Source organism: Capra hircus, chromosome 11, assembly GCF_001704415.2.
Source record: "Capra hircus breed San Clemente chromosome 11, ASM170441v1, whole genome shotgun sequence".
Lineage (NCBI taxonomy): Eukaryota > Metazoa > Chordata > Mammalia > Artiodactyla > Bovidae > Capra > Capra hircus.
In genome coordinates this window covers 3662676-3688830 of record NC_030818.1, presented here as the reverse complement: position 1 = coordinate 3688830, position 26155 = coordinate 3662676, and the positions used below count along the sequence as shown (strand labels likewise).

The 26155-nt window shown below is 52.7% G+C and overlaps 1 protein-coding gene across 9 annotated transcripts in view; it reads right to left on the bottom strand.

Annotated features, from left to right (window-relative positions):
• Positions 1-26155, bottom strand: part of INPP4A (inositol polyphosphate-4-phosphatase type I A) — a 117277-nt gene that overhangs the window by 23303 nt on the left and 67819 nt on the right. For 3 of the 9 annotated variants that reach the window (XM_018054888.1, XM_018054892.1, XM_018054890.1), the window contains 14 exons: positions 20394-20512; positions 18133-18249; positions 17770-17849; positions 16083-16194; positions 15249-15339; positions 14648-14795; positions 12976-13106; positions 10827-10931; positions 10257-10365; positions 8288-8305; positions 5624-5807; positions 5029-5247; positions 4185-4434; positions 656-688 (listed from right to left, as the gene is read on the bottom strand). In XM_018054888.1, coding sequence (XP_017910377.1) covers positions 656-688; positions 4185-4434; positions 5029-5247; positions 5624-5807; positions 8288-8305; positions 10257-10365; positions 10827-10931; positions 12976-13106; positions 14648-14795; positions 15249-15339; positions 16083-16194; positions 17770-17849; positions 18133-18249; positions 20394-20512 — 1716 coding nt within the window. The remainder of the gene's footprint in view (positions 1-655; positions 689-4184; positions 4435-5028; positions 5248-5623; positions 5808-8287; positions 8306-10256; positions 10366-10826; positions 10932-12975; positions 13107-14647; positions 14796-15248; positions 15340-16082; positions 16195-17769; positions 17850-18132; positions 18250-20393; positions 20513-26155) is intronic. The other 6 variants (XM_018054893.1, XM_018054895.1, XM_018054889.1 and 3 more) reach the window with 4 other exon arrangements.

The following is a 26155-nucleotide window of genomic DNA, read 5'->3' as shown; positions in this document are numbered from 1 at the left end:
AAGGCCCCGGGGGTCTCTGTGGCCACTGCTGGACTCTGGAATTGCCCCGGGCAGCCACGGAACTGTGTGACCGAGCAGGTGTGACTCCCTTCAGGAGAGCGGCGTCCAGGTGAAGGGGGTCCCTCAGAGCTGAGGCTGCCGACCCCTGAACTAGAGTCATGAGCACCGACTCCTCCATGCAGATGGAGCAGAAAGGACTGCATCTCCAGCACGAACTCCACCTGAGCCCAGCAGGGTCTGACGGGAAGTCTGAGGCCACAGCCAGACTCGGAAGAGGGGATGCCGCGAGACTGTGAGGCACAGCACCCGGGCAGCTATGCCGCATCTGCCTCCCGACCTTCACGGGATGCTTGCGGGGTCGGTGGAATCACAGGAAGCGTCGTTCATAAACACGAACTTGTCTTAACCAGGCCCCCGACTTCAGGACCCCCAGAGCACTGAGACACGAGCCGTCTGAACGGCCGCAGGACGCCCCAGTGCCCAGCCCGCCTGGCCCCTCTGCATACCTAAGAGCAGCTGCTACATCCGTCACAGGGAAGAAACCCCTCAAGCATTTTCCCAACTCTGAGAGCACACGGTAATCTGACAGTGGAGCTACACACACGACCTGGATATTAAGAAGAGGTCTGCGGAGCCTTGAACGGAAACCACATACCTGGGCTGGACTCTTCAGGAGGGGGGCTGCAATCTGCACAGAAATGGAGGTGACATGGATGATTAAGGCATGCACATAGTTCAAACACCAACAACTCAACGCTTAGAGCAACTGCGGCAGCAGCTGGCAGTAAGCTGGCTAAACTGAGCGGAGAAGAGGCCAGGGGCCTGTCCGCCTCTTCCTGAGGGGTCCCGCGGAGGTGGTGGGGCCGCTGGGAGCACACCGCCCAATACAGCGGTGTCAGCATTCATGTTGCTGACACTTCAACATGAGACGCTCTTCAGGAAGAGCAGGTTTACGTGTCACAATGCGATAACGCCCCCACGTCCATCGCATGGCACGTGCCGGAGCCCAAGACTCACGACATCTGGAAGCAGGCGTGTAGTGAGAGAGACTGACCAGTAAGTAAGTGTCCAGTTCAGAGCCCACCGCCCTAATGGGCCGTGGAGCCTGGGCTAGAGGTCAACTGCTGAGATCCAAAAGGTTGGAGTCCGGTCAGGAAACCCATACACCAAACACATCCATGCCAATCTTTGCCACATAAGCCGAATACAAAACCTTTATGACTGAGGGAGGGCTACAACTGGAAAGCCCCCTTGGGTCCCTTAAAGATACCAAGTTTAACTTGATTTCACCCTCACTGAGTAGCATCAGGAAGTACTCACTTCAATTTCACTTTTCCTTTAAAAACCCCATCCCAGGGTGGGGTTCCCCTGGGGCCAGGGCTCAGCAGGACCCAGCTTTAGGAGCCAGCAGGACTCCTAAAATTTTCCTGGTTAACTGTGTGTGCCACTTATTAAGAAACAAGTTTGAGAAGGGACTGTTTGGGGGTAAAAGCTTATTTTACATCTGAACTTTTGGTTTCCAAGAATGTTTTCAGATCCTGAAATAGGCAGTTTCAGATCCCCAAGAACAGACAGAGGCAGCTGGATGGACACTTGACACCCTGGGCTTTGCCAGAGGGCGGTGGCCAGGGTCTCCCCTCTAACTGTCTCTGGCCATGACTTCCTGAACTGGCCAGCGGGACAGAAAACAGAGCAATGTTAAAGACCTGTGTGTGGTGAAGACTTCAGTGTCATCTCCAGAGCTCACACCCCTGAGACCATCTGCTTTCTAAGGAGGGAAGCCACCATGGGGTGTGTGGCACAGAACGTCTGTCTGGTTAAAACCTGAAATGCCTGGGAAGAATACCGACTCCTGCCTCCCCAGAACCTCTGAGATCCCGAATCTCCATGAGGAGAAGGGTCTAGAGGCCTGCTTTCATGATCCGCACGGATCCCAAGTGGCTGGGCTGGGACTACGCCTGAGAAAAGGTTGGGGGCTAACCCTGCTGGGTAAATTCATCTTCAGTAACAGGGAGAGGGAAGGATCTCCTCTGGTGGCCTCAGGGCACTGAGTCCCTTGAGATTTGCTGACCACAGTGGACGGCTCCACACACATGCAGCACGTACTCTCAAGGGCACACGACCTGGGGTGTGACCCGTGGACCTCGGGTTAACAGAAAGCAGGTCCAAGGTTGGAATAACTCTCTGGGGACGAGGAGAGCAGGAGTGTGTGTGCACGGAATGTTGTGGAAGTCAGCAGATCCTGGCAGGTTGGCGGGGAGGGGTGAAGATGGGTCACTTGGGGAGAGACAACCAGGAGAAGGAGGTCCATGGAGCCTCTGTGGCTCCTGTCGGTGGGGACTGGTCAGTGGGTCCTGCTGAGCCCTGGCCCCAGGGGAACCCCACCCACCAGGCAAGGTTGAGGCAGGGCAACTTCCTGATGAAAGATGAAAACCAAGGACCCAGCACGGGGTGGGGAACTGGAATGAAAAGCGATAATAAAGTCTTTCCAAGAAGCAGAAGTTGTTGTTCACAGGTAATAAATACACTGGTGTGAACCCAACCTGCTCGTTAGGCCGAAAGGACCACCCTGGGAACCTGGAAGGGCATCAGGAAGCATGACAGAGCCCAGCTCTGGCCCCTGAGGACAAGAGACGGAGTAAGACAAACATCTCAGTCTGGTTCCCCTGATCCACCGCAGCACACGGGGGTCTGAATGGCTTCCCAGCTATGCTTAGGATCACGGGCGGGTACTTTGGAGGCACATGGTTTCATATGTTTCTCTGAATGCTGATCAGCAGAGTCAGACTCTCAGACACTTCCTACTCCTGCGAGCAGAACAGAGCTGATCTGTCAGGCACACACAGGTACCAGCCACACCCTAGATATCATAAATAAATGCTCATTTAAATCACTTCAAAACTGCACTTAAATATGTCTGTACGTTTGAACATTACGAGATGTGCCTAGAAAAAGAGAACATTTAATAAATTATGAGCATAACAGTATACCTGATTAAACAAAATACCTCCTGCATTTTTTTAAAACTCCAATCAATAACTTTTTTTTATCTCCAGAAAAATGTTTAAATTGCAAGCAAGACAATATTAAAGAGAGATGAGCAATGAACTTTCAGAAGATTGTTAAAAGCAACACAATTCACGGTAAAAAATGGGAACACGAACGACGACAAGACAGCTCCATGAACTGAACACAGGTCTAGGGAACTGGAAGTCCAACCCTCACAGACGGACAGTGGAGGATGCAGACACTGCGGAGACACACGCTCGCGAGAGGAGCGGCCTGGGGACAGACTGCAGGAGGGCTGGAGTACAGAGGGCATCTGACTCTCCAAGCCGCTCCGACAGGAGCCTGCCTGTCGTGAAGGAACGCTGCCCAGTGTGGAAACAAGTCCTGCTGCCGGAGGCCCGTCAGCACCTCGCCTCCCACTGCGTGACGCTCCCAAAGGGGAGCAAGGAGGCGGCGGCGGCCAGTCTCAGCTGCCTGGCCCACGGCCCCACCAGCGCTTAGGAAAGGCCGGAGCTGTAGGGACCAAGCACCTCCGTGTTCAGAAAGCACGGCACCAGCTTTAGGAGCCAGCAGGACGGAGTGCCTGGTTAGGCTCCATCTCCACAGATGGTGGGCTCTCTATGCAGCAGGCTGCTCCAGGCCACTGTCCTGCCATCCACGGAGAGACCCACCTGGAGGTGGCGCTAAACAGATAAACCCCGCCGGGCCCCAGGCGTGGCAGAGGGGCCCACCCTGAGTTACCAGCACGGGCCAGGGCAGCAGGCTGCGGCTATAAAAGGGCTCCCAGCCCACGACCACCAGCCTCTACAGACAAGTGCTGGGCCTGCCACCAGCTCGCTCTTCCCTGCATGCTGCGCCTGTTCCTTCATCCCTGATGCAACAGGCAATCTCATCAGAAAGGTGTCTACCATTCTGCTTCCTTCAGGTTCCCAGGTGGGTGGACAAACCACAAATGCTTAGGAGCCCGACCCTCCAGATGCAGCAGGGGGGACCCAGGAGGGCTGAGGGCCAACAAGCCGTGAAGACGCGGAGAGCCCCCCGCCCCTCGCCTGCTGCTCCGGGCACTGCGACACTCCCCTCTGCTGAGAGGCCTCCCTGCAGTCTGCGTGGGGTCATGGAGTTAGAGACACACAGACAGACGGACAGTATGCATGGGACCTGGGCTGCATACGCACGTGTGGGTGTGGTCGGGTGAGGGCAGCATGCAGCGGAGGGGCATGGCGAGGAGGGGGCATCGCAGAGGGCGTCCTCCGGTCGGATCCAGTAGGCCTGGCTGCCCCGGTTACCTTTGCGGCTGGAGCCGCTGCCGGCGCCCGGGAGGCCGTCTTCGCAGCCCTCGCCCTGCAGGCGCTCGCGCTGCAGCAGCTTGTCCACCCGCTGGATGATGCACTCCAGGCTCTTGTCCACATTCAGCCACACCTTCTCCTTCCAGAGCAAGGGCACGGGGTCAGCGCGCGCCTCGGGTGGGGCAGAACGCAAGCCAGACGCCCCCAACTCGGATCCCCGCCTGGGCCCCACGCTCCCCAAAGCCCCCAACTTAGAAACAGCGAGAAAATTCACAGCTCCAAAGGCAAACCAATGTCCTGTTTTGTGGAGAGTCTGCCAGTCACTATCCCAGAGCCCAGGGCAGGCAGAAGGGACGGTCTCGTCCCCTCCTCCGTCCACCGAAGACCTCACACGACTGTCACAGGAGACTGAGGCCCCCTGGGGGGAGCTGCCGATCACTTGGGTTTGGGAGGGGGTGTCTCCAGAAACACAGACAGGATTCAGGACACTGGGGTGGGCCTGGAGGAACCAGTGCCTCTGAAGAGCAGACCCAACAAGCGACAGGGCTGGCTTTGTGATGTGTCGCTACGAGAGGGACAGACCTGCTCTTGGGGCCCCCCTTCGGGAGAGCATGAACTGATGTCAGAGCACAGCTCCCAAGTCCTCAGTCCCTCAGTCCCAGAAAGATGCAGCCTGGCAGGGCCGGTGGCCCGCTCAGCATGGGGGGTGGGGGTGTGGGGAGTGCGGACTCACCCACTCTCCCTCGTGCCAGTCCACCTGCAGAGAAGACCGGCTGTTCCTGCCCGACCACCGAGCCATGAGGGTGTCCTGGTCATTCCGCAGCATCACCTGCTCCTCCTCGGTCGAGGTGGGAGAGGCCTTGGAGGCGATGTAGTCAGGCCGGGCGGCATTCAGCCCATGGATAGAGGTGGCCAGCAGCTTGCAGTCACACACGGTGACCAGCTGCCGGGTCTGCAGGGACACACGCACACCCAGCCTCTCAGCACCCAGACCGTGCTGAGCAGGCCACTACCAAGGAGGCGGAGGAGCCGCCCCAGCTCCAACAAGCCCCCGGCACTCACTGCAAAGTCAAGGGCATGAGGCCATCCCCGAGGATCCTGAGCCCTGGGCTCCGTCACTACCTTGGCCCCCCTCCAGCTCTATGACCACAGGCCAGTCCCAGACCTCCACTCCAGGCCGTGTGGGGAACACACCTGAAGGCAGACAGGCCTTCGAGGTCATCCCAGCATCACCACTTGTGTGGACAGCTCTCAGCACACATGAGGTGTCCAGGGGTTTTCAGAAACCCAAGGGACCCACCCCCCCGCAGCAGGGTAGCCCCTCCTACCTTGTCTGCCAAGATGGCAAGTGTTCTTTCCAGGCCAGTGGCAGACCTGTCCTTGGCCGCCCTCGAGAGCCGCTCGGCGTAGTAACTCACTTGGGTTTTGAGGGTATTGATCTGGGCAATGATCTCCTTAGCTCTGATGATGTCCTGTGGTATGTAGATGATGGACTGGCAGCTGGATGATGTGCTAGGAAGGAATGGAACAGATTCAAAAGGGTTCTCCCAAGTTGACAAGGCTGGAGACACCCTCCCAAGCCCAGCCCACACCCAACACAAGGTGAAGCGTCCTGTTCCTCAGGGGTGTCTTCCTAGGCTAGTCTAGTTGTTGACGGGCAAGAGTAAATCTCAGGAGATCCACCCTGTCTATATGGTACAGGCTTGAAATGTTAAAATACAGTTAAGTCTTTTATCTATATTCCCACATATCTGTATTTCTACTGTGTTTATACACATGTGTACAGATACTGAGCCCGGTAGTCATCTGAACATCCACCATCTTTCACCTAAGAACCTCTTCTGTCAGTTTCTAAGTGTTACCTAAGTGGAGACTTGGGGTCTGCTGATACTGGAGGGGGTCACGTCACAGTACAAGCAGACTTCAGTGGGGGCTGGACTTTGCCAAAAGATTCCTGGTTTCTCATTTGGCCAACAAGGACTTCAAACTTCCTACACATAGACCCACACCCTCCTTTGTGTGTTTTCCTTAGGAAGTCCCCAGAAAACTGGGCTTCTGTCCTTTCTCTCCTGCTCTGGGACTCCCTTGCTTAAAAAATCTTGTCCTGAGGGATGGAGGGGCATAGAGGATGCGCCGGACCGGAGGCAAGGCACTCAGTGACTTAGGAAACCGGTCCTCCCTATCTCTGCCGCCAAGCGACATGTGTGTGCCTCTTGGGATGCAACGTCAGAGCCACAGCTCAGCCACTGCCTGGCACAAACACCAGCCTCTGGGGAACCAACTCCATCTTGGGACCTTCTAGATGGGGACATAAACTGAATGTCTCTTGGCTAAAATGCCAAATCAACCCTATATTACAAACTTATTTTTCAGACCACCTGAGGAAGCGAGGGAAGCAGGGGGAAAACATATAAGGCAACCATCTTTCACGGAATGAAGGGCCTTGACTGACACCCTCAAAGAACTCTGGGGGAGGAGAGAGAAGGTGGAGGACCACACCCTCCTTCGTTGCCCCGGGAGAAGAGGGTCACGTGATCAGGGATGAGCCCTTTCCTTACTGGGCTCTTTCCAGGCTGACTGGAAGCCGGGTCACCAAGAAACGGCCCTGCCCTGCCCCCGACAGACTACGGGGTCAGCATGCACACACGAAAACCACAGCACCCCGGAACAAACAACACCCCAAGCCCAGACGTCACAGTGAGAAACGATGGAGGTGTCAGAAGCCCACGCAGCAGGCCGCAGTCAGGCCTGCACAGCATGAGGTGCGCACGCTGCTCTCCAAGCTGCAATCACTCTGCCCAATGAATAGCTGCCACTCAGCGGAGTCAAGTCTCAGGATGGGAGTTTCCAAATCTCTTCTTCCCAGGCCCCAGTCTTGAGAGAACACTCGTGACGTGAGGTGCACGTTCATGTGCGTGTGGAACGGTGTGTCCATTTCAGCAAGCACAAAGCCTCTAGCCAGCCGGAGAGGAATCACCTCCCCACTCCCCACGAGTCCTCACACACAGGTCCTATCAGTAACTGGGGCTCATGGAAGGGACACATGGCGGGAGTGAGAAAGGACACGCCTCAAACAGCGGCTGTTCATGGGCGACTGTGAACAACAGTCGTGTGAGCCCAAAGACTAACAATGGGGCAGCTGCAGGGCCTCGGCTGGGGGACAGGGCCATGGCCCCATGGCACCCTGGCCCGCCCAGCCAGGGCCCTGAGCTGCTCCAGCTCCGTGAAGGCAGCGGTCCCGAGGGCAGCGGGAGCCTCACGAGTCCTGGTACAGAGCCCCTGTTCTGGGCCGGGGCCGTGCTCTGGGTGAGCCTGGGGAGGCCAGGGGCAGCACCTGGGGGCCCCGGTCAGCAGGCACCAGGATTCTGGCTGCCATCTCATTCTTTGGTGGAGAAAGTCATCTGATTATGTTAACCCCTGGTTTGCCCTCCAGGGGTTAAACCCTAGTAATTTGTTTTGCAAACCTCCATTAACCATTAAACATAAAAATGTACACTGGGGACTCCCCTGCTGGTCTACGGCTGAGACACTGCACTTCCATGGCAGGGGAGGGGTTCAATGCCTGGTCAGGGAACTAAGACCCTATGTGCCATGAGGCATGGCCAAAGAAAAAGCAAGCTGGTTTCATTCCTGCGAGAGGTGAAGGGGAGGTAAAAAGAGAAGCGCCTTAGATGGCAGTAAAAGAAGCCAGGAAGGGGTTCCCAAACACACCACTGTACTGGCTTGAAGCCTCAGCACCTGGGACCTGCCGGGCCTAGCTGGGTCTTTGCTCCAAGTGACGCAGACAGACTGGGAGGGTTTGAAACAGCAGACTGGAGACGGGCTATTCATTATCACAGAACATTGCAGTTGGAAGGAGAGTTCTGTCTATGAGACTACAGCTAGGAGCCTGCGGGGGCGTGGCAGGGGCAGCACCTCACAGAGGAGGGGACAGGCTTTCTCTGCACGAGAGCAAGACCCAAACGCACACTCTCCACAGACAGAGAACTCACCAACACTCCTCAAAACTGCTAAAGAAAAGAACCAAGACGAAATATTAGCAGCTTGTTAGCAAACGGCAAATGCAAAACAAAAAACCCAAGTTCTCTTTCATCAAAATTCTGGAGATAACTTGAGGAGGCCCCGACCACAGGGAGGATTCAACTTAGGAGCCCAGGGTGCTCCCTGGTCAGAGCAGCGTCTGCACGTGTGCTTGAGCCCCAGGGAGACGCTGCATGTGGTGGGTTACACCTGCGCTGAGGAGAGCTCCCCTGGTGCAAACCATTCCTGCAGGTGGTTTTATGCCATTAGTAGGAAAATACATAAACATGTACGTTATATATTTGAAAAATACTACAAAAGCCTTTGGGGAATAAGAGTCCTGAAGTTCACATGCAGGATAACTAGTGTCAACACCCCGACCTTCCTGGGCCAGGGCCAGCCCCTGACTGGCTTTCTCCCCCAGGGCCGAGTCGCACGCTCACACCCCCACATGCAGTGCAGCGACACACGGGCGGCTGGCCGTGCAGAGCGGCGGTGGCACAGGAAGCTGTCTTTGCCCTAACTCCCAGGGGACCACCAGGCTGGAAAATCCTCGGGTGAGTCTGGTGGCCTGGTTTGAGGAGCCCTTGGTGGGGCCAGATCCAGGTCAAGAGGGCTGCAGGAAGGTGGGCAGGATCCCAGAGATGCTGCCCAGTCTGAGGCTCACTTCCCACCCTCTGCCCTGGGGAGAGCTCTGAACCCTGAGTCCCTGGGTGCTCTCTGCCTGCCCGCTCACCCCTCAGCCCACTACACCTGTCCTTTCTCCTCAGCCCCTGCAGTCCAAGGTCAACCTGCTCAAGCCCTGTCCTGACACCCGCCCAGGACACAGAGCCAGCTCTGGCCTGAGGCTACAGCCAGCACTGTGTGTGTGGCCTCAGTTGCCAGGCCTCCAGAACTGCTCCACGGGACCTCCTGAGGACCGTGGGCCTTGGTGCTGGGCCTCAGCTCCACGGGACCTCCTGAGGACCGTGGGCCTTGGTGCTGGGCCTCAGCTCCACATTCTGCACAGGCTGCTCTGCTGCAGCCCCACTTTCTTCTTTCTCTGTGATACCACCTCCTTCTCCTGGCCCTTCCAGGATCACTGCCCAGGATCCTGCCTCCCCACCTTCTCCAGAACCTCACTCCATCAGTGTCCTCCACCATCTCCCCTCATTTCCCATCGTCTTTCCTACCAGCCTGAGACAAGCTTGTCTTGGTCCCACTCCTCCTCTACCTGTAGGTCTGAGGAGCCCACGGCATCACCTACATGCATCCCATCTACTTCCTACACTCGAGCCCTCCAGTCAAGGTAAGTCTAGCCAGGTGATGTTTGGGAAGATCACCAATGCCTCCCGGCGTCAGACACCAGAGCTCAGCTTAGCACTCTCTCCCTGTCGTCCCTGCCCTGCAGCAGCCCCTGTACCCTCTTTCCAGCAGGCTCCTAGCACTGGCATTGACCTACCTGCTCAACCTGTCAGCTCTAGCCACCAGCTCACCCTGCCCCCAGAGCTCCGGCCCCAAGGCCCCGCCCCTTATCACGTGCCCCGCCCACCTCGCCGTTTCCCCCACTCTGATTGGTCACTCCCTGCAGCCCCTGGAGCCTCTCTGACCCTGGGAACACTGACCACCAATGTCCTCCAGGAAAGGAAACCATCTTTCCCAGACCTCGTACCCTATGACCTTCAACCAGGGTTTCTAAAGGGCAGTGGAGCCCGCCAAGTCCGCGAGGACCGGGGGCACCATTCTCCCGGCGGATTTTTCAATCGGCTGCCGTTTTGCAGGGACAGGCCCTCGGGCACTAGGTCACCTCCCAACACAGGCTCCTCAGGCAGCTCCCCCAACCCCGCAAAAGCAGATCGGACGCTGGATGTTTCTGCGGTCCCCTTGTGACTTTTTTTTTTTTTAAATCTAGGAAGCCTGAGACAGCAGAACAAGGAGGACAGACACCCTCTGAGAACTTACTGTTTCTTTGTCTCTTCAAACTTGTGCAGCTTTTTGCGGAGACCTCCTGACTTGAAGCCCTGGCAGTGTGCCGCTGGTGCCCCGATGGTGACGATGTCATAGTTCTGATCTGAATGACAGAAAGCTCTCCTCCGTTACTCTGGCTCAGGCCTGTGGACAAAGCTGGCTACGGGGATATGCATGAAGCTCTGGGGTCCCCCGCCAGCCCGGCTCCAAGCAGCCTGTGGCAACACTAGTCCCACCATCCAGGGTGCCTGAGGGCCTCTGGAGCCCAGCACCCTCATCTTGGCTCAGAGGGGCCTGTGTGGGTCTCGGGGTGGGGCCACACAGACACCCACAACTCAGCCTGCGCCCCTGCCTCAGAAGGATGACCTGTGGGCCGTTTTCTGCCCCAGAAACGCAAGGAAGCTGGAGGGAAGACAAACGAGAGGAAGGTGCTAGAGCTCCTCACAAAGGCCTTGGAGGTCCCTGTGCTGTGCTCTCAGCCCAACGCCACCGCAGACACACAGGACAGACGCGTGACAGCTCAGGGACCAAGGAAAGAACCGACATGATTCATGGGGCAGTTACCTGCTCCTCCATCATCCTGAACTCTCATCCTTTGTATGTGTAAGTTAGTGGGAACAAATTCTAGCTTTTTATCTGCTTTCAAACTGCTTGCTTTGAACGAGGGACCTAAGGATCAGAAGGAGAGAAGATAAAGATGGTCAGCCCGTATCCAGCGTGCAAGAAAGGCGCCCAGAGAAGGGACCCTGTGGGGACACTGCTATGGGCGAGCAGGCACGTGTCGGCAGAGGCCTCGGGGACTCCAAGCTGCCCACGAGCACGCTTCCTTCCCTGATGACGGGGGCTGTGAAACGCTGAGGGATGGCGGCTCCTGGCCAGAAGACTGGTCTGGGGTCCCAGGGGCGAGTGGAGGCAGGCGGAGCCACCCTCGGAAGCTGAGGAAGGACACCAGACCTGCCTATACCAGCTCTCAGCCGAGAGGTCTGACTCAGGGATGGAACCGTGTGCAGCATGCTGTCAGCACCGCTATAAAAAGCAGGGAGGCCCGTGCCAGAAAGCGCCTGTTCCCACTGCAGAGCCTTCCAGCACCTAAGATCCAAGAAACTGCGCAACAGCAGCAACACGCCAAACCTGGAAAGTGGCGAGAAGGCCCACTCGCCACCCTGAGTCGGTCGCGGTGAGCCGACGCCACAAGGTACCTGGTCTGGCCCTAGAGCACACTCACACGTCCTTGCGTACACCCTGCGTGGCTCAGGGGTTTGGACCATGTTTCCTAACAAGATATTCACAATCTTACTTCTATAACTGGAATACTTAACTAAGTGAAGAATTACATGCCGAGAAAAGAAAGGGGTTATAAATTACGGTGACAATGAGGAGAAATAAACATTTCATTTAGTGAAAAATGGCACATTTATTTTGCCGGCATAGAAATGAAGACTGGCCACCATCTGCTCTGCGCTTTGCCCAGGAAACTGTTCCCCAGCTACTGATGGGGGGCCCACGGACCAGCAACACCAGCTTCCTGGGAGCCTGTTAGAAATGCCAAACCCCAGATCTGCTGTTAACAAGAGTCTCAGGGGACACAGATACACACGACACCTCAGAAGCTCTGCTCCAGAAACACCCAGGTGTATGGTTTCAGACTCCCCCAGGTAACAGGCAACCAGCACCAGCAGGTCCCTGCGTCCCTTCAGGAAAACACTAATTTCTCTTAGAAATGCACTTAGATCCTTTCTTCAGACGCAAACCAGACCCAGGGCGCCATCACCTTGCCGTCATTCCTGATTCTGGCTTCTTCTCAGTCAAGTTCATGGACCGCTTTCTATGTTCTGTGTCAAAACCACATTAAGGCCTTATGACTTTCCTGAAAACCTGAAATTCTATTATAAAAAGGGGAAGAAGGGAAGGATCTAGAGAATAAAGTAATAGAAAACCAAAGTCATCTCATTTGGAATCCAAAGGGACTGAGTTTATCATCGTTTTCTAAATCTACCCAAACACGCTTTGAAAATCAAGTGGCACCTTTTAATAAGAGGTGTCTGTATTTCATTTTCTCTTTTGAGCCTTAAAATGGAGAGCTTCACTCAGACAATTTTTATGTCAATATGTGTGTGTGTGTGTACACTCATGTTTTTTTCTGACTCTGCGACCCCATGGACTGTAGCCCACCAGGCCCCTCTGTCCATGGCATTTCCCAGGCAAGAATACAGGTGTGGGTTGCCATTTCCTTCTCCAGGGGATCCTCCCGACCCAGGGATCGAACCCGCGTCTCTCGCGTCCCCTTCACTGGCAGGCGGATTCTTTACCACTGGTGCCACCTGGGGAGCCCATGTATCAGTATAAGGACCACCAGTTAAGCTAGGAAATCTAGAAACCGCGCCTGGCTTGGTCTCAAGGCAAAAGGCCTACATTCTTTTGGGCACTGCACTGATGCAGGACCAAGATGAGGCAGTAACGTGGACCGGCACCTTGGGACTCTCTCTCCTCAGTTTCTTCCTAGTGGTTTGTTTTGGCAGATGACACCATGGAAGGAACTTTCAATGCAATTCACACATTTGTCTTAATTAAGATCTGAAAACTCCATATTTGAAAGAACCAACATCTACATGAGAATCTATTTTTAAAAATCCATTAGAGCGTCTGTCAGTGGGCATATGTGAGCAGCCCTGGATTCCAGGTTTTTAGCTGGGAAATGAGGATGGGCACCCACCTTTGTACTGATGGAGGTCGGTCAGGTTCTCCTGGTAGGTGAGGATGATGGTCTGGTACTGTGTGACAATCTGGCGCCGGAGGCTCTCCCAGCATGGGGACAGCTCCCCCAGCTCCTCCAGCTCACACACTCTGCAAGCAAAACACACACGTCAGGCCATGGCGCCCACTCCCTCCTGGCAGAGGAGGCTCAGGAGTCCTGAGCATCCAGGAGGCCAGATGGTCGTGGACGCGTCACGGACGCTCAGGGAAGGCCCTGTGGGTCTGGGGGGCCAGAAGCGGGGCAGCACGGCGGATGGCCCCACATGCGGCTGTACGAAAGGTGGGCAACCACTGACCGTGTGGAAACTGCACAGACAGGCTTTCCGTAGGAACCTAGGTGTTCAGGGAAAACGCAGCGAAGGACTGGAGAGGGGAGTGGCTCTGCCATGGCCCCTGTGGCCACGCACGTGTCCAGGGGCCACAAGAGCTTGAGCTGCAGTCCATTTGAGTCCGACCCTCCCGGATCACAAGAGGACTAGGGCCTGAGGGCAACCCTCTCCCCTCTCCTCGTCCCCCAGGGTTCTGCCCCCTGGCTTCTGGGAAGCATGGGCCTTCCCGCCCTCCCCGAGCAGAGCTGCAGAACAGAAAGCTGTCCAACGAGCCTGCAGCTGGGCTGCTCAGCAGTGTGGGTCCCACAGCCGCCAGGCCCTTGAGTCTCACTGCCATCCTCTCCAGGTCTGGGACAAGGACCCTGGGAAACTGGCAACTTCAGCCACCGCTCCCGTCACTGTCTGTGTGAGTGACAGACTGTCTGGATATAGCAGGTGTGAGGGTGAGGGGAGACGAGGACAAGAAAGAGAGGACTTGGGATCTCCACAGAAATGAAAGCTGCTTAAGAACTGAAATATATGGGACTTCCCTGGTGGTCCAGTGGCTAAGAACCTGAGATTCCACTTCAGAGGCATGGGTTCGATCCCCAGCTTGCCATGCAGCATGGCCGAAGAAACAGAAATGATACACAATCTCAGCTCGGCAGGAAATAGCAGCTACAGAATCGGAATGATGAACACACACGTGGATTTTTAAAAAAGGATACCCATTTTAGGAAACTGGGGAGAAAGTATAAAGACCTGAAGTCCTCATCATTTATGAGGCTCTCCCTTTCCCAATCAGGAGTTAATCCCTGAAACTGATTGAGTGCTCTGTGCATATATACAGAAATGCAGCAGAAAACACTGGCATGGCTGAAGTGGCTGTTTCTTGGGAAATGAACAAGAAAGCTGAGCATCTCAAGACTTGCATTTTTGGTAAAAAGCCTTTTTGCACTCTTTCACTTTTTACACTATGCACTTTTCCCTCTGGGGGGCTAATTTTTAAATGTTTTTAGGAATCTACTAAATTATCTGAAGTTAAAAAGTCATACCATTTTATTATTATTAAATCAGCAAAAGGGATGCTGAAGCGGGGGGAACGTGTGCTCGGCGCTGGCACAGCTGGCCTGTCGGGCAGGCGATCTTGTGACTTCCTCACACACAAACGGGGGACACAGTTGAGCAAACTGAGCCAGGCTGAGGAGCAGGCAGGCGGCTGGGCTGGGCGTGCGACCAGGCCTGTCTGAGGTCTGTGCTCACCCACCCCCTCTATGAGCTTTCCTGCAGGAAGCGGCGGCCGGCAGGAGCCCTGGGCCTCACCTGGCTGCGTCCTCCTCCAGCAGGAGCTTCACAAACTGCCGGGGCACGTGCAGGGACAGCACACTCTCTGCCATCTGCTCCAGGATCCGCAGGTGGTTGCCCTCGGTGGTCGGGAAGCGGTACATGCGGCAGATGGCACCACCAAACACTGAGGCGGGAGAGAGACAGCTGCAGTGAGCGGGGGCGGGCCGCCGCGGCCCCCCAGCCTACACGGTGCCCTCACCCCCAGGTCTCCTTACTGTTTATCTCCAGGGAATCCGAACACTTAAACCCAAGCCCACCAAGTGACAGCCTCAGTGCTCCTGCCCCGGGACATGCAGTCTTGTCGTCCCAGACCATGTCCCTGGCTTGGAGGTGCTGGGACTGGGTGGGGAGGGCCACTGGCAATCGAGTCATCAAGATGGGGCCAAAGGGAGGAGGAGCCCCTCGCCTGGAGGGTCACCAGTTCCCAATACGCTGAACCAAAGACTGGCATGCTGGTGTGCCGGGAGGTGACCACTGGCGGACACGCCCTGACGATCGGAGCAGGTGGGGAGGGGACCGCGGGCCCAAGTGGACACTCACGAGAGTGGCAAGAGTACCCACGGACGAAGCTGTTTACCCGATTTCAGTAAAGTGTCTTTTCGCAACGAAGCATATTTGGATCGGATCCCCAAGGCCTCAGTCAAGCTCTCATCAACAGGCAGAACCATCTGAAAACACATACACAGGAGCATGACGAAACTGACTCGGGCGACTCCAGGGCATATCTTAGACCGTAAAAGCCTCCTTGAAACTAGTATCCACAGTTGACTCTGTGAGAAACACCCAGCCCCAGCCACAAACAAGAGAAGCCACCGCCTGGGACACTGAACGCCCTCCGCCCACACGGGTTTCTAGAAATGCACTCTTCTGACCGAGTCACTTCCCTTTGTCTCTGAGTGTTTTGCTGTGTAGGATGAAAGGGCAGTGGTAGACAGGCCTGAGAGTATTTCCATCGCTAACATTTCAGACTTGCTTTGGGTACAATGAGAAATCTCTGTATTTTACAATGACGACTTATCAGTGTTTGGGCTCTTGTTTGAGTGTCTGTGTGAGCGGCTGTGCATGAGGCGGGGCAGGGAGAGGTGGGTGGGGGGCGCAGGTGTGCGATGGGGCCCAGGCAGCCATGGGCAGGGAGTGTCTGGGAGAGGAAGACCTTAACCCACCCTCAGAGACAACCCGGGTCTCAGTCCACACCTGCAAGCCACCTCTCCCCTCCCGCCTGCAGCTCCCGCTATTGAGGAGCCAGCTGTGACCTGGAACAGAGGCTGGGGACCGCCCTCTCTACCGGATAAGTGCCTGGGGGCGCAGGCATGTCCGGTCGGGGCCCCACTGTCCCATCCCCTGAACTCAGAGGCCATGTCCATGAGGAGGGCCCTCCAGCCCACCCAGAGGGAGAAGATGCTGTGCTCACCCTCCCGTTGACGGTGTCCAGAGGCCGGGTCACTGGGGGCCGCTGACCCGACTTCTCCTCCATCTGCCAGCCCATCACAGCGATGCTGCCCACGCGGTCACTCTCCGCGGACCTGCAACCAGCAGCGCCCTGCGGGGTTGGCGCGGTGCCTGCACCTCACTCTCTGCTAGGCACAGAGCTCAGCGTCGCGGGTGGTCGGCAGGTCCTGGGGGCACCAGGATGGGGCCAGCTGGTCGGCCCACAGCAGCTGCCACACGCGGGGGCTCTGAGGGCAGCAGGGGAGCAAAGGTGGGGCCGCAAGGGAAGGCCGTGTCTGGGAGGGGGCGACACCCCACAGGGAAGCACGGATGTGCCAGTAAAGCGGGAGGGGCAAAGCCACCTCCCTGCCCGCTTGGGAGGCAGGGGCCCTTCATCCCTGGGCTGCCCCTCCCCTGAGAGTGACGGGGACACATCTCAGAGTCAGGACCCAGAGCATCTTCTTCTGGCACAGGACCCCTTTCTGCTCCATCCACTCCATCCTCAAGATCTGATTAGCCTCAAGTCCTAGGCCTGGACCCCAGTTAGCGGAGGTCACCCGGGAATACCCAAAGCCTCTGAATCCTTCATGATACAGCTGAGGCCCCCCTAGCCCTGGTCAGTTTCACCCCAAGACGCCTCAGGGTGGCTGCCAGCTGCCTGGGCCCACCTGATTCATTCAGGGAAGCTCTGGTGCGTCTCTGACTCATAAAGCAATACTGTGAAGCCTGAAGTGTGGGGCTTAGCCAGGCTCTACATTTTTGCATGGCCACATCCATCCACCAACCGTTTCCTTTGTGACTCATTCTCATGGTTCTCCTGCCTGGGAAAGTCAACCCCAGTCACACTGTTCAATGACCATCTCTAGCTCCTTTTAAAAAGGATGATGTCCAACCAGAATCAGCTCTGGCAATGGATGACCCTGAGTGTTTTCCTCTAACCATCCTTCCCTGAAGCAAACCCGCCCGTTCTCCCAAGACCCTTCTCTTGTCCTGAGCCAGGCTCTCCACACACACAGGCTCACTGCAGGGCCAGCCCTCCCCAGCGCATGCAATACTGTCATCTCTGCGTCTTCAGAATGCCACACGACTGGCCAAGAATTCATCTCCTACATCAAAACTGTCTCTGCTATTTCAGATTATTTTCCCAATTGTTACATTATTTGGGGGGGGAAAAAAAGATGGAGAGACAGACAGACAGAACACTACATCAGGGTGGGGCCTGCCCCTACAATGAATTTGGGAAGGACTGACATCTTGACCCCATCACATGGGGGCAGCCCCTCCCTCCCCTCATTCGTTCCTTCCACAAATATTTCCTGAGCAGCAGACACTGTTCTAAGTCTTGGGATACCTGCTCTCTGGGAGATCATATCCTATTGCGGGGGACAGACGGCAGCCAAATACACTTGGTATTATCAGATGTGCACAAAGGTTTTCCTTTAGGTCTGCATACTTCCCACGAACACTGCACACTTCCGTTCCATGACAGGCCCTCTGACAGGCTGAGTGTTTTTCTTTCTCCTCAATGACAACCACCTCCCCCCAAGACTGGCTTCTGGGGATGGGGGTTGAAGGTAACACACTCTCTCAATATAGGGTCGGACCTTCCCCATCCGTCCCTGGACCTTGTGATTCCAGATCCTTGCAGACAGACAAAATTAAATACCAACCTTAGTGTTAAATACAACCTATGGTGCCTGTCCTGGAGCAGATCTTTGACGACAAAAGTCCCGGACCCCAGCAAGTACATCTGCAGGAGAGGAGACAGCATCAGTGCCCACGCTGAGCCTCTCCTCCAGCTCTCAGGGCTGGGGGGAGGAGGGGGGGTCCGGCTGGCTGGCTCTCTCAACACGTCTGACTTCATCTCAGAAGCCCAATGGGAGGCTCAGAAAGATGTTCCCAAAGACAAAAAAACCTGGACATTAATTCGCAAGCCAGGAGTAAAGTCAGTCTTGTGTTCACCTCTCAGACAATTATGTAGCTTTAGGAAAAGAAGGGAAGAACATCCCACGAACCACAACATGGTACTTAACTGTTCCCTGAGATCTGTCCTTGACATCATACACGGACAGCTTGATCTGTGTCATCTGATTGATGAGAGAGTCTTGAAAGAAGGCAATGCTGCTTAGAAATATAGGATCATTGGTTCCCTACAACAGGAAAAAAAAAAAAATCAGAATACAGAGTTGCATTTTCCTTAAGTGGCTGCTTTTGAAATACACCAACATTCTCAGAAGGAGAAACTAACTAACATCTTACCAGCTTGGATGAACAGGAATGAAAACAGGCTTTACAGGGATGCAGACAAGCCAGACTCTGCTCTCCAAGAAAGACAAAGCCTGTAGGCCCAGATACCATGAATAGATCACCACACGCTGGGCCCACGAGCTCACCCTACGGGCCCCCCTCAGCAGGAAAGACTTTCTGTGACTACTCTTACAGCTGCAGACGTGTTTGGGTCTACTGCTGTAGGCTCTTCCTTTAAGCTGAGGCAGATGGAAAGATGAAAGAGGAAATGAATGGTCAGAACTGTTTATTTCTAGAATCCTAGGTTTGTAATAATGGAGGTCCAGCTTTTTTAAGGTTGTCTTTTTCTGAGGATGAGCTGCGAGTCTCTAGATCACAGGTCACTATTTCTTGGCAGCCCAGCCCTGACCTCAAATGCCATTATATTAAACTTGCTTCCTCAGGCAGTGGTTAGTGATCTCGGCCAAACTGTTAGCAGTTCTTGTCTGTACCTGCAGTTCCAGATCTGATGTCTCGCCACCTGCTGGACAGTCTCATCCCCACCCCCACCCCGCAGTGACCTGCTGGGGCCACAGCCCCACCCAACCACTCCATCTGCTGGTTCAGACTCCCTCTGACTCTCCTTCCAAGGAGGCTCCAGACCCAGGCACCTGCTTTGCTGCCTTCTCTGTTGTTCTGAACCACCCAGGGACGATTCACCCCTGCAAGTTCCACCTGCAGAGCCTCCCTCTCACGCCCTCTTCCTCCATTCCTCCCCGCTGCCAGTGAGGCCCCAGATCACTCCCCCAGGACCCGCCTTAAACACACCTGTAGACCAGCCAGCTACGGCATGGCCAGACCCCTGCACCCCCGGGGTGCCTCATGCACACACGATACAGTGTGAGCCGCACAGTGAGTGGGACAGGCCCCCATCCCCACGCACTGTCCTGCTCGCTCTGCTCTCACACGGCCCACACTCCGCTGGTCTGCAGGGAGCCATGCTCACTTCGGCCTCCTCACCCACAGCCTGGCACCCTCCCTGAGGGCAGGGGCGGGGGCTCAAGGGTCACTGTGCCACCCACAGCTCCCAGTGCTCTGCTTCGCGGGTAGGCAGTGCTAGACAAATGCTAGAAACCGGAACTGTTGCCTTGAACTTGGAAATAAATTTCCAAGGTAATTAGAGGGTCTATCAAGCAAAATGTAAAACGTGGAAAGGAGAAATGCAGTTTGCTTGCTGGAGACTGCCAGGGAGGGCAACATTCACACAGAAACTCATATCACCAACAAAATCTTACAGGAGCTCACACCAGCCGCCTCCTACACTTAGTTTCATAACTTACGTAATGTGCTCAATTATCTAGAGAGATCTGGTAAAATTCCTGAGGTGACTGTGTATCACTTCATTGCATGTAAAGATTAAATACATGACACACAACTCAAAAAAAGATATAAAAATACAAACCAATAAAAAGTATGGCCAGTAAGAGGGTTGGTTGATAGTCACATTCCCTAAACTCTGAATGAAGACCACAAGTGTCCAAAAGTAGCAGCCAATTCGAGATGAGAAGGGAGTATGAGGTCTCACCTCTTAAAAAGCAATCAGCCTTAGAGGATCACTGTTCAAAAACAGCCAGCCAATAGATAGTCAACAACTCTAAAGGCTATGGCAGGTAAAGGGTTTCCCTGATGGCTCTGTGGTAAGGAGGCCCCTGCCAATGCAGGGACTGGGGTTCGCTCCCTGGGTCAGGAAGATCCCTGGAGGAGGAAATGGCACCCCACTCCATATTCTTGCCTGGAGAATCCCATGGACAGAGGAGCCTGGCGGGCTACAGTCCATGGGGTCGCAGAGCGGAACACGACTGCGCAACTATAAACAACACGGCAAATAAAAGCACCACCCAGATGAGGAAGTGTGATGAAAGACAGCAATGTGCTGAATGAACTTTCGTGAAAGAAGAGCGACAACCCACAGGAATACAGCTACAGCTATGGGCACTCAGGGCACTGAGCAGGCCTCCCACCAGGCCCAGCAGCAGTCCTGGGGCCGCCGGGGGCAGGAAGCACCCACCTCGATGATCTCCGTCTGTGCATGCTTCGTCCAGAATGCCTGGGGCGGGGTGGTCACGCTCACTGCCACAAAGCTATTTGGTTTTCGGTCTAGTGATGGAGTATGCAGCTCACTGCAGGCTGCAAAATCAAAACAGAATAGAGATAAAATAAAGTAGAAATGGTTCTTAAAAATCAGACTTCAGTTAGTTCTCTGTTCCAAACACACCCAAAGAAGGTAAAAGAAGTAAACCCCACGCAACGGAATGAGATGATCACTCTTGACTGCAGTTATAGGGAGGAGACTTTTTAAATTAGAAATGATCCCTTCTCGTTCCTCCCAGCCTTCCCGGCCCCCAGGACAGCAATGCCATAACTGCCAATGGAAGGCTCTCTTCATCCACGGAACGGAAGGCACAGGAAAGGTCTGACCCATGAAGTCTGACCTTAATAACTAACTGGAACTAGGCAGCCACAGAGTCTATGAAATCAAGACCCAGCCACACACGCCCGCACCCAGGGCTGCTGCACTCCCAAGCTCACACCATCCCTGGGTCTGTGTGTGACATATGTTGGAAACTAATTAAAAGTCTATTGCAAAGTTTTTTTCTTTTTAAGAAAATCATGCTCATTTTCCTTATAAGACTCATATCAAATGTGAGACTACTAAACGTGGCTTTTTAGAACTAAAGACACTTCATACAACTGTTTCAGTTAGACAATGTATTGCACTGAGCATTTTGAAATAGATTGTAAGACTCAGATAAAGTGAAAGTGAAGTTGCTCAGTCGTGTCCGACTCTTTGCGACCCCATAGACTGTAGGCTACCAGGCTCCTCCATCCACGGGATTTTCCAGGCAAGAGTACTGGAGTGGGGTGCCATTTCCTTCTCCAGAGGATCTTCCCGACCCAGGGATTGAAGCCGGGTCTCCCGCACTGTAGGCAGACGCTTTACCGTCCGAGCCACCAGGGAAGCCTTAGTCAATCATAGAAGGGACCCACAAGAAAAACGATCATACTTCTTTGAATCTGACATGCCATCTATTGTAAAATGCATTATGAAAGAAAAAAAGGCCCATTGCCATTAACCTATGATATGCCATTAACTGTAAGACACTTTCTGATTAAAGAGATACTAATAAGATGAGAAAGATATCCACCTGGTGACTGATGAAATATACGGTAAATCGAAGTCCAATACTCATAACAAGAACTGGCTTTTCTAGAGAGGCAATGAACATGCCCCAAAGTGCTGAAGGCCTCTGCTTAATTCCCAGAGTCCTGAAACAACTGATTGTTTTCATTTTAAATTTTTTATAGAATTATAAAAGTTACTTTCCATTTAGTTATTACAAAATATTGGCTGTATTTCCCACACTGTGCAATACATCCCTGAGCCCATCTTATACCCAGCAGTGTGTACCTCTCAATCCCCTAGCCCTATATGCCCCTTCCTTGCCCTCGCCACTGGAAACCACCAGTTTGTTCTCCATATCTGAGTCTACTTCTCTGTTATATTCACTAGTTTGTTGTATTTTTTAGATTCCATATATGTGGTATCACACAGTATTTATCTTTCTCTGACTTATTTCACTTAGCATAATGTCCTCCAAGTCTATCCATGTTGCTGCAAAGGACAAAATTTCATCCGTTTTTACCAGGTGAGTAATATTCCATTGTTTATATTTCTCTATGTGTGTGTGTGTGTATATATACTCACATCTATAATATGTACATATACACACATACAACAATCACATACACACACCCTCCACATCTTCATCCATTCATCTGCGGATGGGCACTTAGGTTGTTTCAGCATCTTGGCAACTGAAATCGTTGATCTGGACCATTTCTTCACTGTCTTCATGGAGGAGAGGATTTTTAGAGGTCTTTACTCCTGTTTTCATCATTCTCATTTATTTTTCAAATGCTCACTGGTGATTTAAAATTCATAAACTGATTTTTACTTCTGCAAATTAATTTACTTCTGAAAACCGATCTCTTTGTAATATGTTCTCATACATTTTTATGGATTTTCACTAGTTATTGGCTATACTAAGACACAAAGAGCCTAGGTTTTCACTCAATGAGCTCTGACAATCATACACACTCACACAACAAGATGACTTTCTCCATCAGACAAGAAAGCTCCCCCTCCCACCTCCCAGTCAATTCCCCTGCCTGTGCAACCACCTTCTGATTTTTACCATTTTTGTCCACTCTTGAATTTCCTGAACATAAATGGGATGTTTTTAAGATTCATCTGTATTGTTTATCATCTGCACTGATAATTCATTCTTTTTAAAACCTGATGAATTATATTCCACTGAATGAATATACCAAAATTCACTTACCAGTCACTGTATGTTAATAGACAGTTGGGTTGTTTGCAGTTTTGAACCATTTTAAATAAAGGTGCTATAGACATTCCTGGAGAAGGCGATGGCACCCCACTCCAGTACTCTTGCCTGGAAAATCCCATGGACGGAGGAGCCTGGTGGGCTGCAGTCCATGGGGTCGCAAAGAGTCGGACACGACTGAGTGACTTCACTTTCACTTTTCACTTTCATGCATTGGGGAAGGAAATGGCAACCCACTCCAGTGTTCTTGCCTGGAGAATCCCAGGGACGGGGGAGCCTGGTGGGCTGCTGTCTATGGGGTCACACAGAGTCGGACACGACTGAAGCGACTTAGCAGCAGCAGCAGCAGACACTCTTACTCACATCTTGTGAACATGTTTTCTTTTGCATGAGCACTTAGGAGTGGAACTTCTAAGTAGTCATAGTAGAGAAGAATATGCTTAGCTTTCTAAGAAGCTGACAGATTTCTAAAGTGGCTGCATCACTTTATAGTCTCACCACAATTTACCAGAGTTCCAGCTGCTCTGAATCCCACCAACATTTGCTGGGGTTAGCCTTCATCTTAGTTGTTCTAAAGAATGTGTTTTCATTTGCACTTCTGCGATGACTAATGAGGTTAAGCATCTTTTCACCATGTGTTTATTGTTCATTTTTATAACTTCTTTTGTCAAGAGTCTGCTCAAGTCTTTTGCTTGTTTTTAAATTGATTTTTTTTTTTACTGTCAATTTGTAAGCATTTTATCCTAGATCTGTCCTTTGTCAGGTACATATGAATATTTTTCTCCAGTTTGTGGTTTATTTATTCATTTTCTCAAAGATTTCTAGAGTTTTTTATTTTAGATTTTTAATTTTAGGGACTAGCAGGCAGAAAAACATTCCTCCCCTCAAAAAGTGCCCACATTCTAATCCCAGGAACTTTTGAAAATATTATAATACAGGCAAAAAGGACTTCATAGATGTAACCAAGGTCATGCAATCTTGACATGGAAAGATTACGGCAGATTACCTGGATGAGCTTAATCAAATCATATGAGCTCCTAGAAGTACAAGAGGAAGATGGAAGGGTGAGTTACAAAGACGTGAATTAAAAATAGACCGGGGAAGTTCTAAGCATGAAAGGCACTCAGCCTGCCAGTGCTGGCTGTGGAGAGAGAGGAGGGAGCCACAACCACCGAATGTGAGCGGCCTTTACAAGCGGAGAACAGGCCTCGACTGGTAGCTAGCGAAGAAATGGGGGCCTCAGTCCTCAAACCACAAGGAATTCATTCTGCCAACAACTTGAATGAATAAGGAGCCACCTTCAACCCTCGAGTCCCCAGGAAGGACCGCGGCCCTGCTGATGCTTTGACTTCGGTGTTTATAAGATTAAGTAAAGACCTGGTTGAGCCCTTTGGTTTCTGACCTAAGCGAACTATAAGATAAAAAATTTGGCTTGTTTTAAGGTCTTATATTGTGGTAATTTGTTACAGCAGCAATAGAAAACTAAAGCATATAGTACTTTCCGCCAAGTAATAAATCTTTGCCTCACCCGAAGTTGTGGTTGTGAGCGCTCCAGTTTCTTTTCTTCCAGAAGCTTTAAGGTCTTACTCTCTTTCTGAAACCCAGTGCTATTATTTCTGTTAGGCTGTGCCGGGTCTCTGTTGCCGTGCAGGCTTTTCTCCAGCTGTGGTACACTGAAACCCAGTGCTATTATTTCTGTTTGGCTGCGCTGGGTCTCTGTCGCCATGCAGGCTTTTCTCCAGCTGTGGTGCACGGGCATCCCACTGAGGGGCTTCCCCTGTTGCAGAGCGGGGGCTCCAGGCGTGTGGGCTTCAGCAGCTGCAGCCCCTGGCCTCCAGAGCCCAGGGCAGGAGCTGCGGTGCATGTGCTTAGCTGCCCCGCCGTCTGTGAGGTCTTCCTAGACGAGGGACTGAGCCCACGTCTCCTGCGCTGGCAGGCGGATTCTTCACCACTGGGGCTCCAGGGAAGTCCCTGTTGTCTTTTTCAATTCTGTTCTGCTTCTTCTATGATGTCTGCCTCCACATCAGAGATACGACTGTTCCACTGTTCTCCATCCTTTAAGCTACACCCCACGGAGACCCTGGTCGGGTCTCTCTCAGCCTGCCCTCTCATCATGTGAGGCTGAAACACCTGGGTCTCTCAAAGCCCAGTGATGGCAGGTAGACTGAGATACAGCAAGTGGCCCGAGGCTGGAAAGACTGATGTCAGCTTAAGGGCTGATGGGCCAACAACTCTCAGAAAATACCTCCCTACAAGTGACAATCTCTCCTAGCCTTGTTCCTATCCAACCTAAATCTCACCCAAGGTTTAATCCCTAGCTCAGTCCCATGACTTCCATGAAGCCTCCTCTCAGGGGCCCACAGCCACATCTCCGGCTTGTCACTCACGTAACTCCTCTGGCATATTTCCATAGAAACCACTAATCCCTGATGTGTATGTGGTGTCTTTCCAACCAGAGCATCTGTGGTCCCAGCCGAATAAATGCTACCGAGGTAAACTGGTAAAACACATTTCAGGTGCCTATCATTTGACTCAGCAACTCTATATCCTATTATTTATCCTAAGGAGAGAAGCAACAAAACATGTGAAAGACCCAGGTACAAGGACAGTCACTGTTGGTGTTTACGACGGCAAACTGAAAGGACCAAAGTGCCCAGCAGCAGGAGACTGGTTAAAATAGACCCGGCACAGTTACACAGCAGACTCTATGCAGGCATCTAAAACGATTAGGTGGCAGACCCACGCAGGCTAAAACGAAAGGACGCCAGTGATGTTCTGCTACACGAAAACCCGCATTAAGCACACTGGGATGATGGTCCTTCCCTAGCGCTACGTGGTTGGGACTTTGCCTTCCAACGCAGGGTCAGGGAGCTAGGAGCCCCATGTGCCTCACGGCCAAAAAGCCAACACACAGAAAACAGAAGGAGTTAACAAGTTAAAGACGTTCCAAAATGACTTTTAAAACACACCAGGATGACAGTTCTGTAAATAATTCCATTGCCTCCACAACCAGAAAATCGTTAACAATTTCTGTATAGCACTGTGTGGGTGTAAAAACATATCTGCAAGGATACATACCAAGACGCTGACTGTGGGCCTCTCTGATAGGGTTTTCTTTCCCTCCAACATTTTCTCTAATAGAGGTTTTTAAATGAGTGCTTTTCAGTTTTAAATTCTGTTTTTAAGATAAAATATTTGACTATTCAATTATCTGGCTCCTACTCCTCACCTTCTGTTTTGTGTGTGTGTAGTAAAATTCATTTAACATAAAATTCTCCCTCACCTTTTTAAGCTGTTTCTTCCTCCGTCTGTCTAATTAATATGACTATATTATCGCCCTTGACTTGTCAGATTCAGAAATGTCCTGATTTCTACATTTCTATTATAGGGTGAAGACTTTTATCTCCATTCTATCAACTCT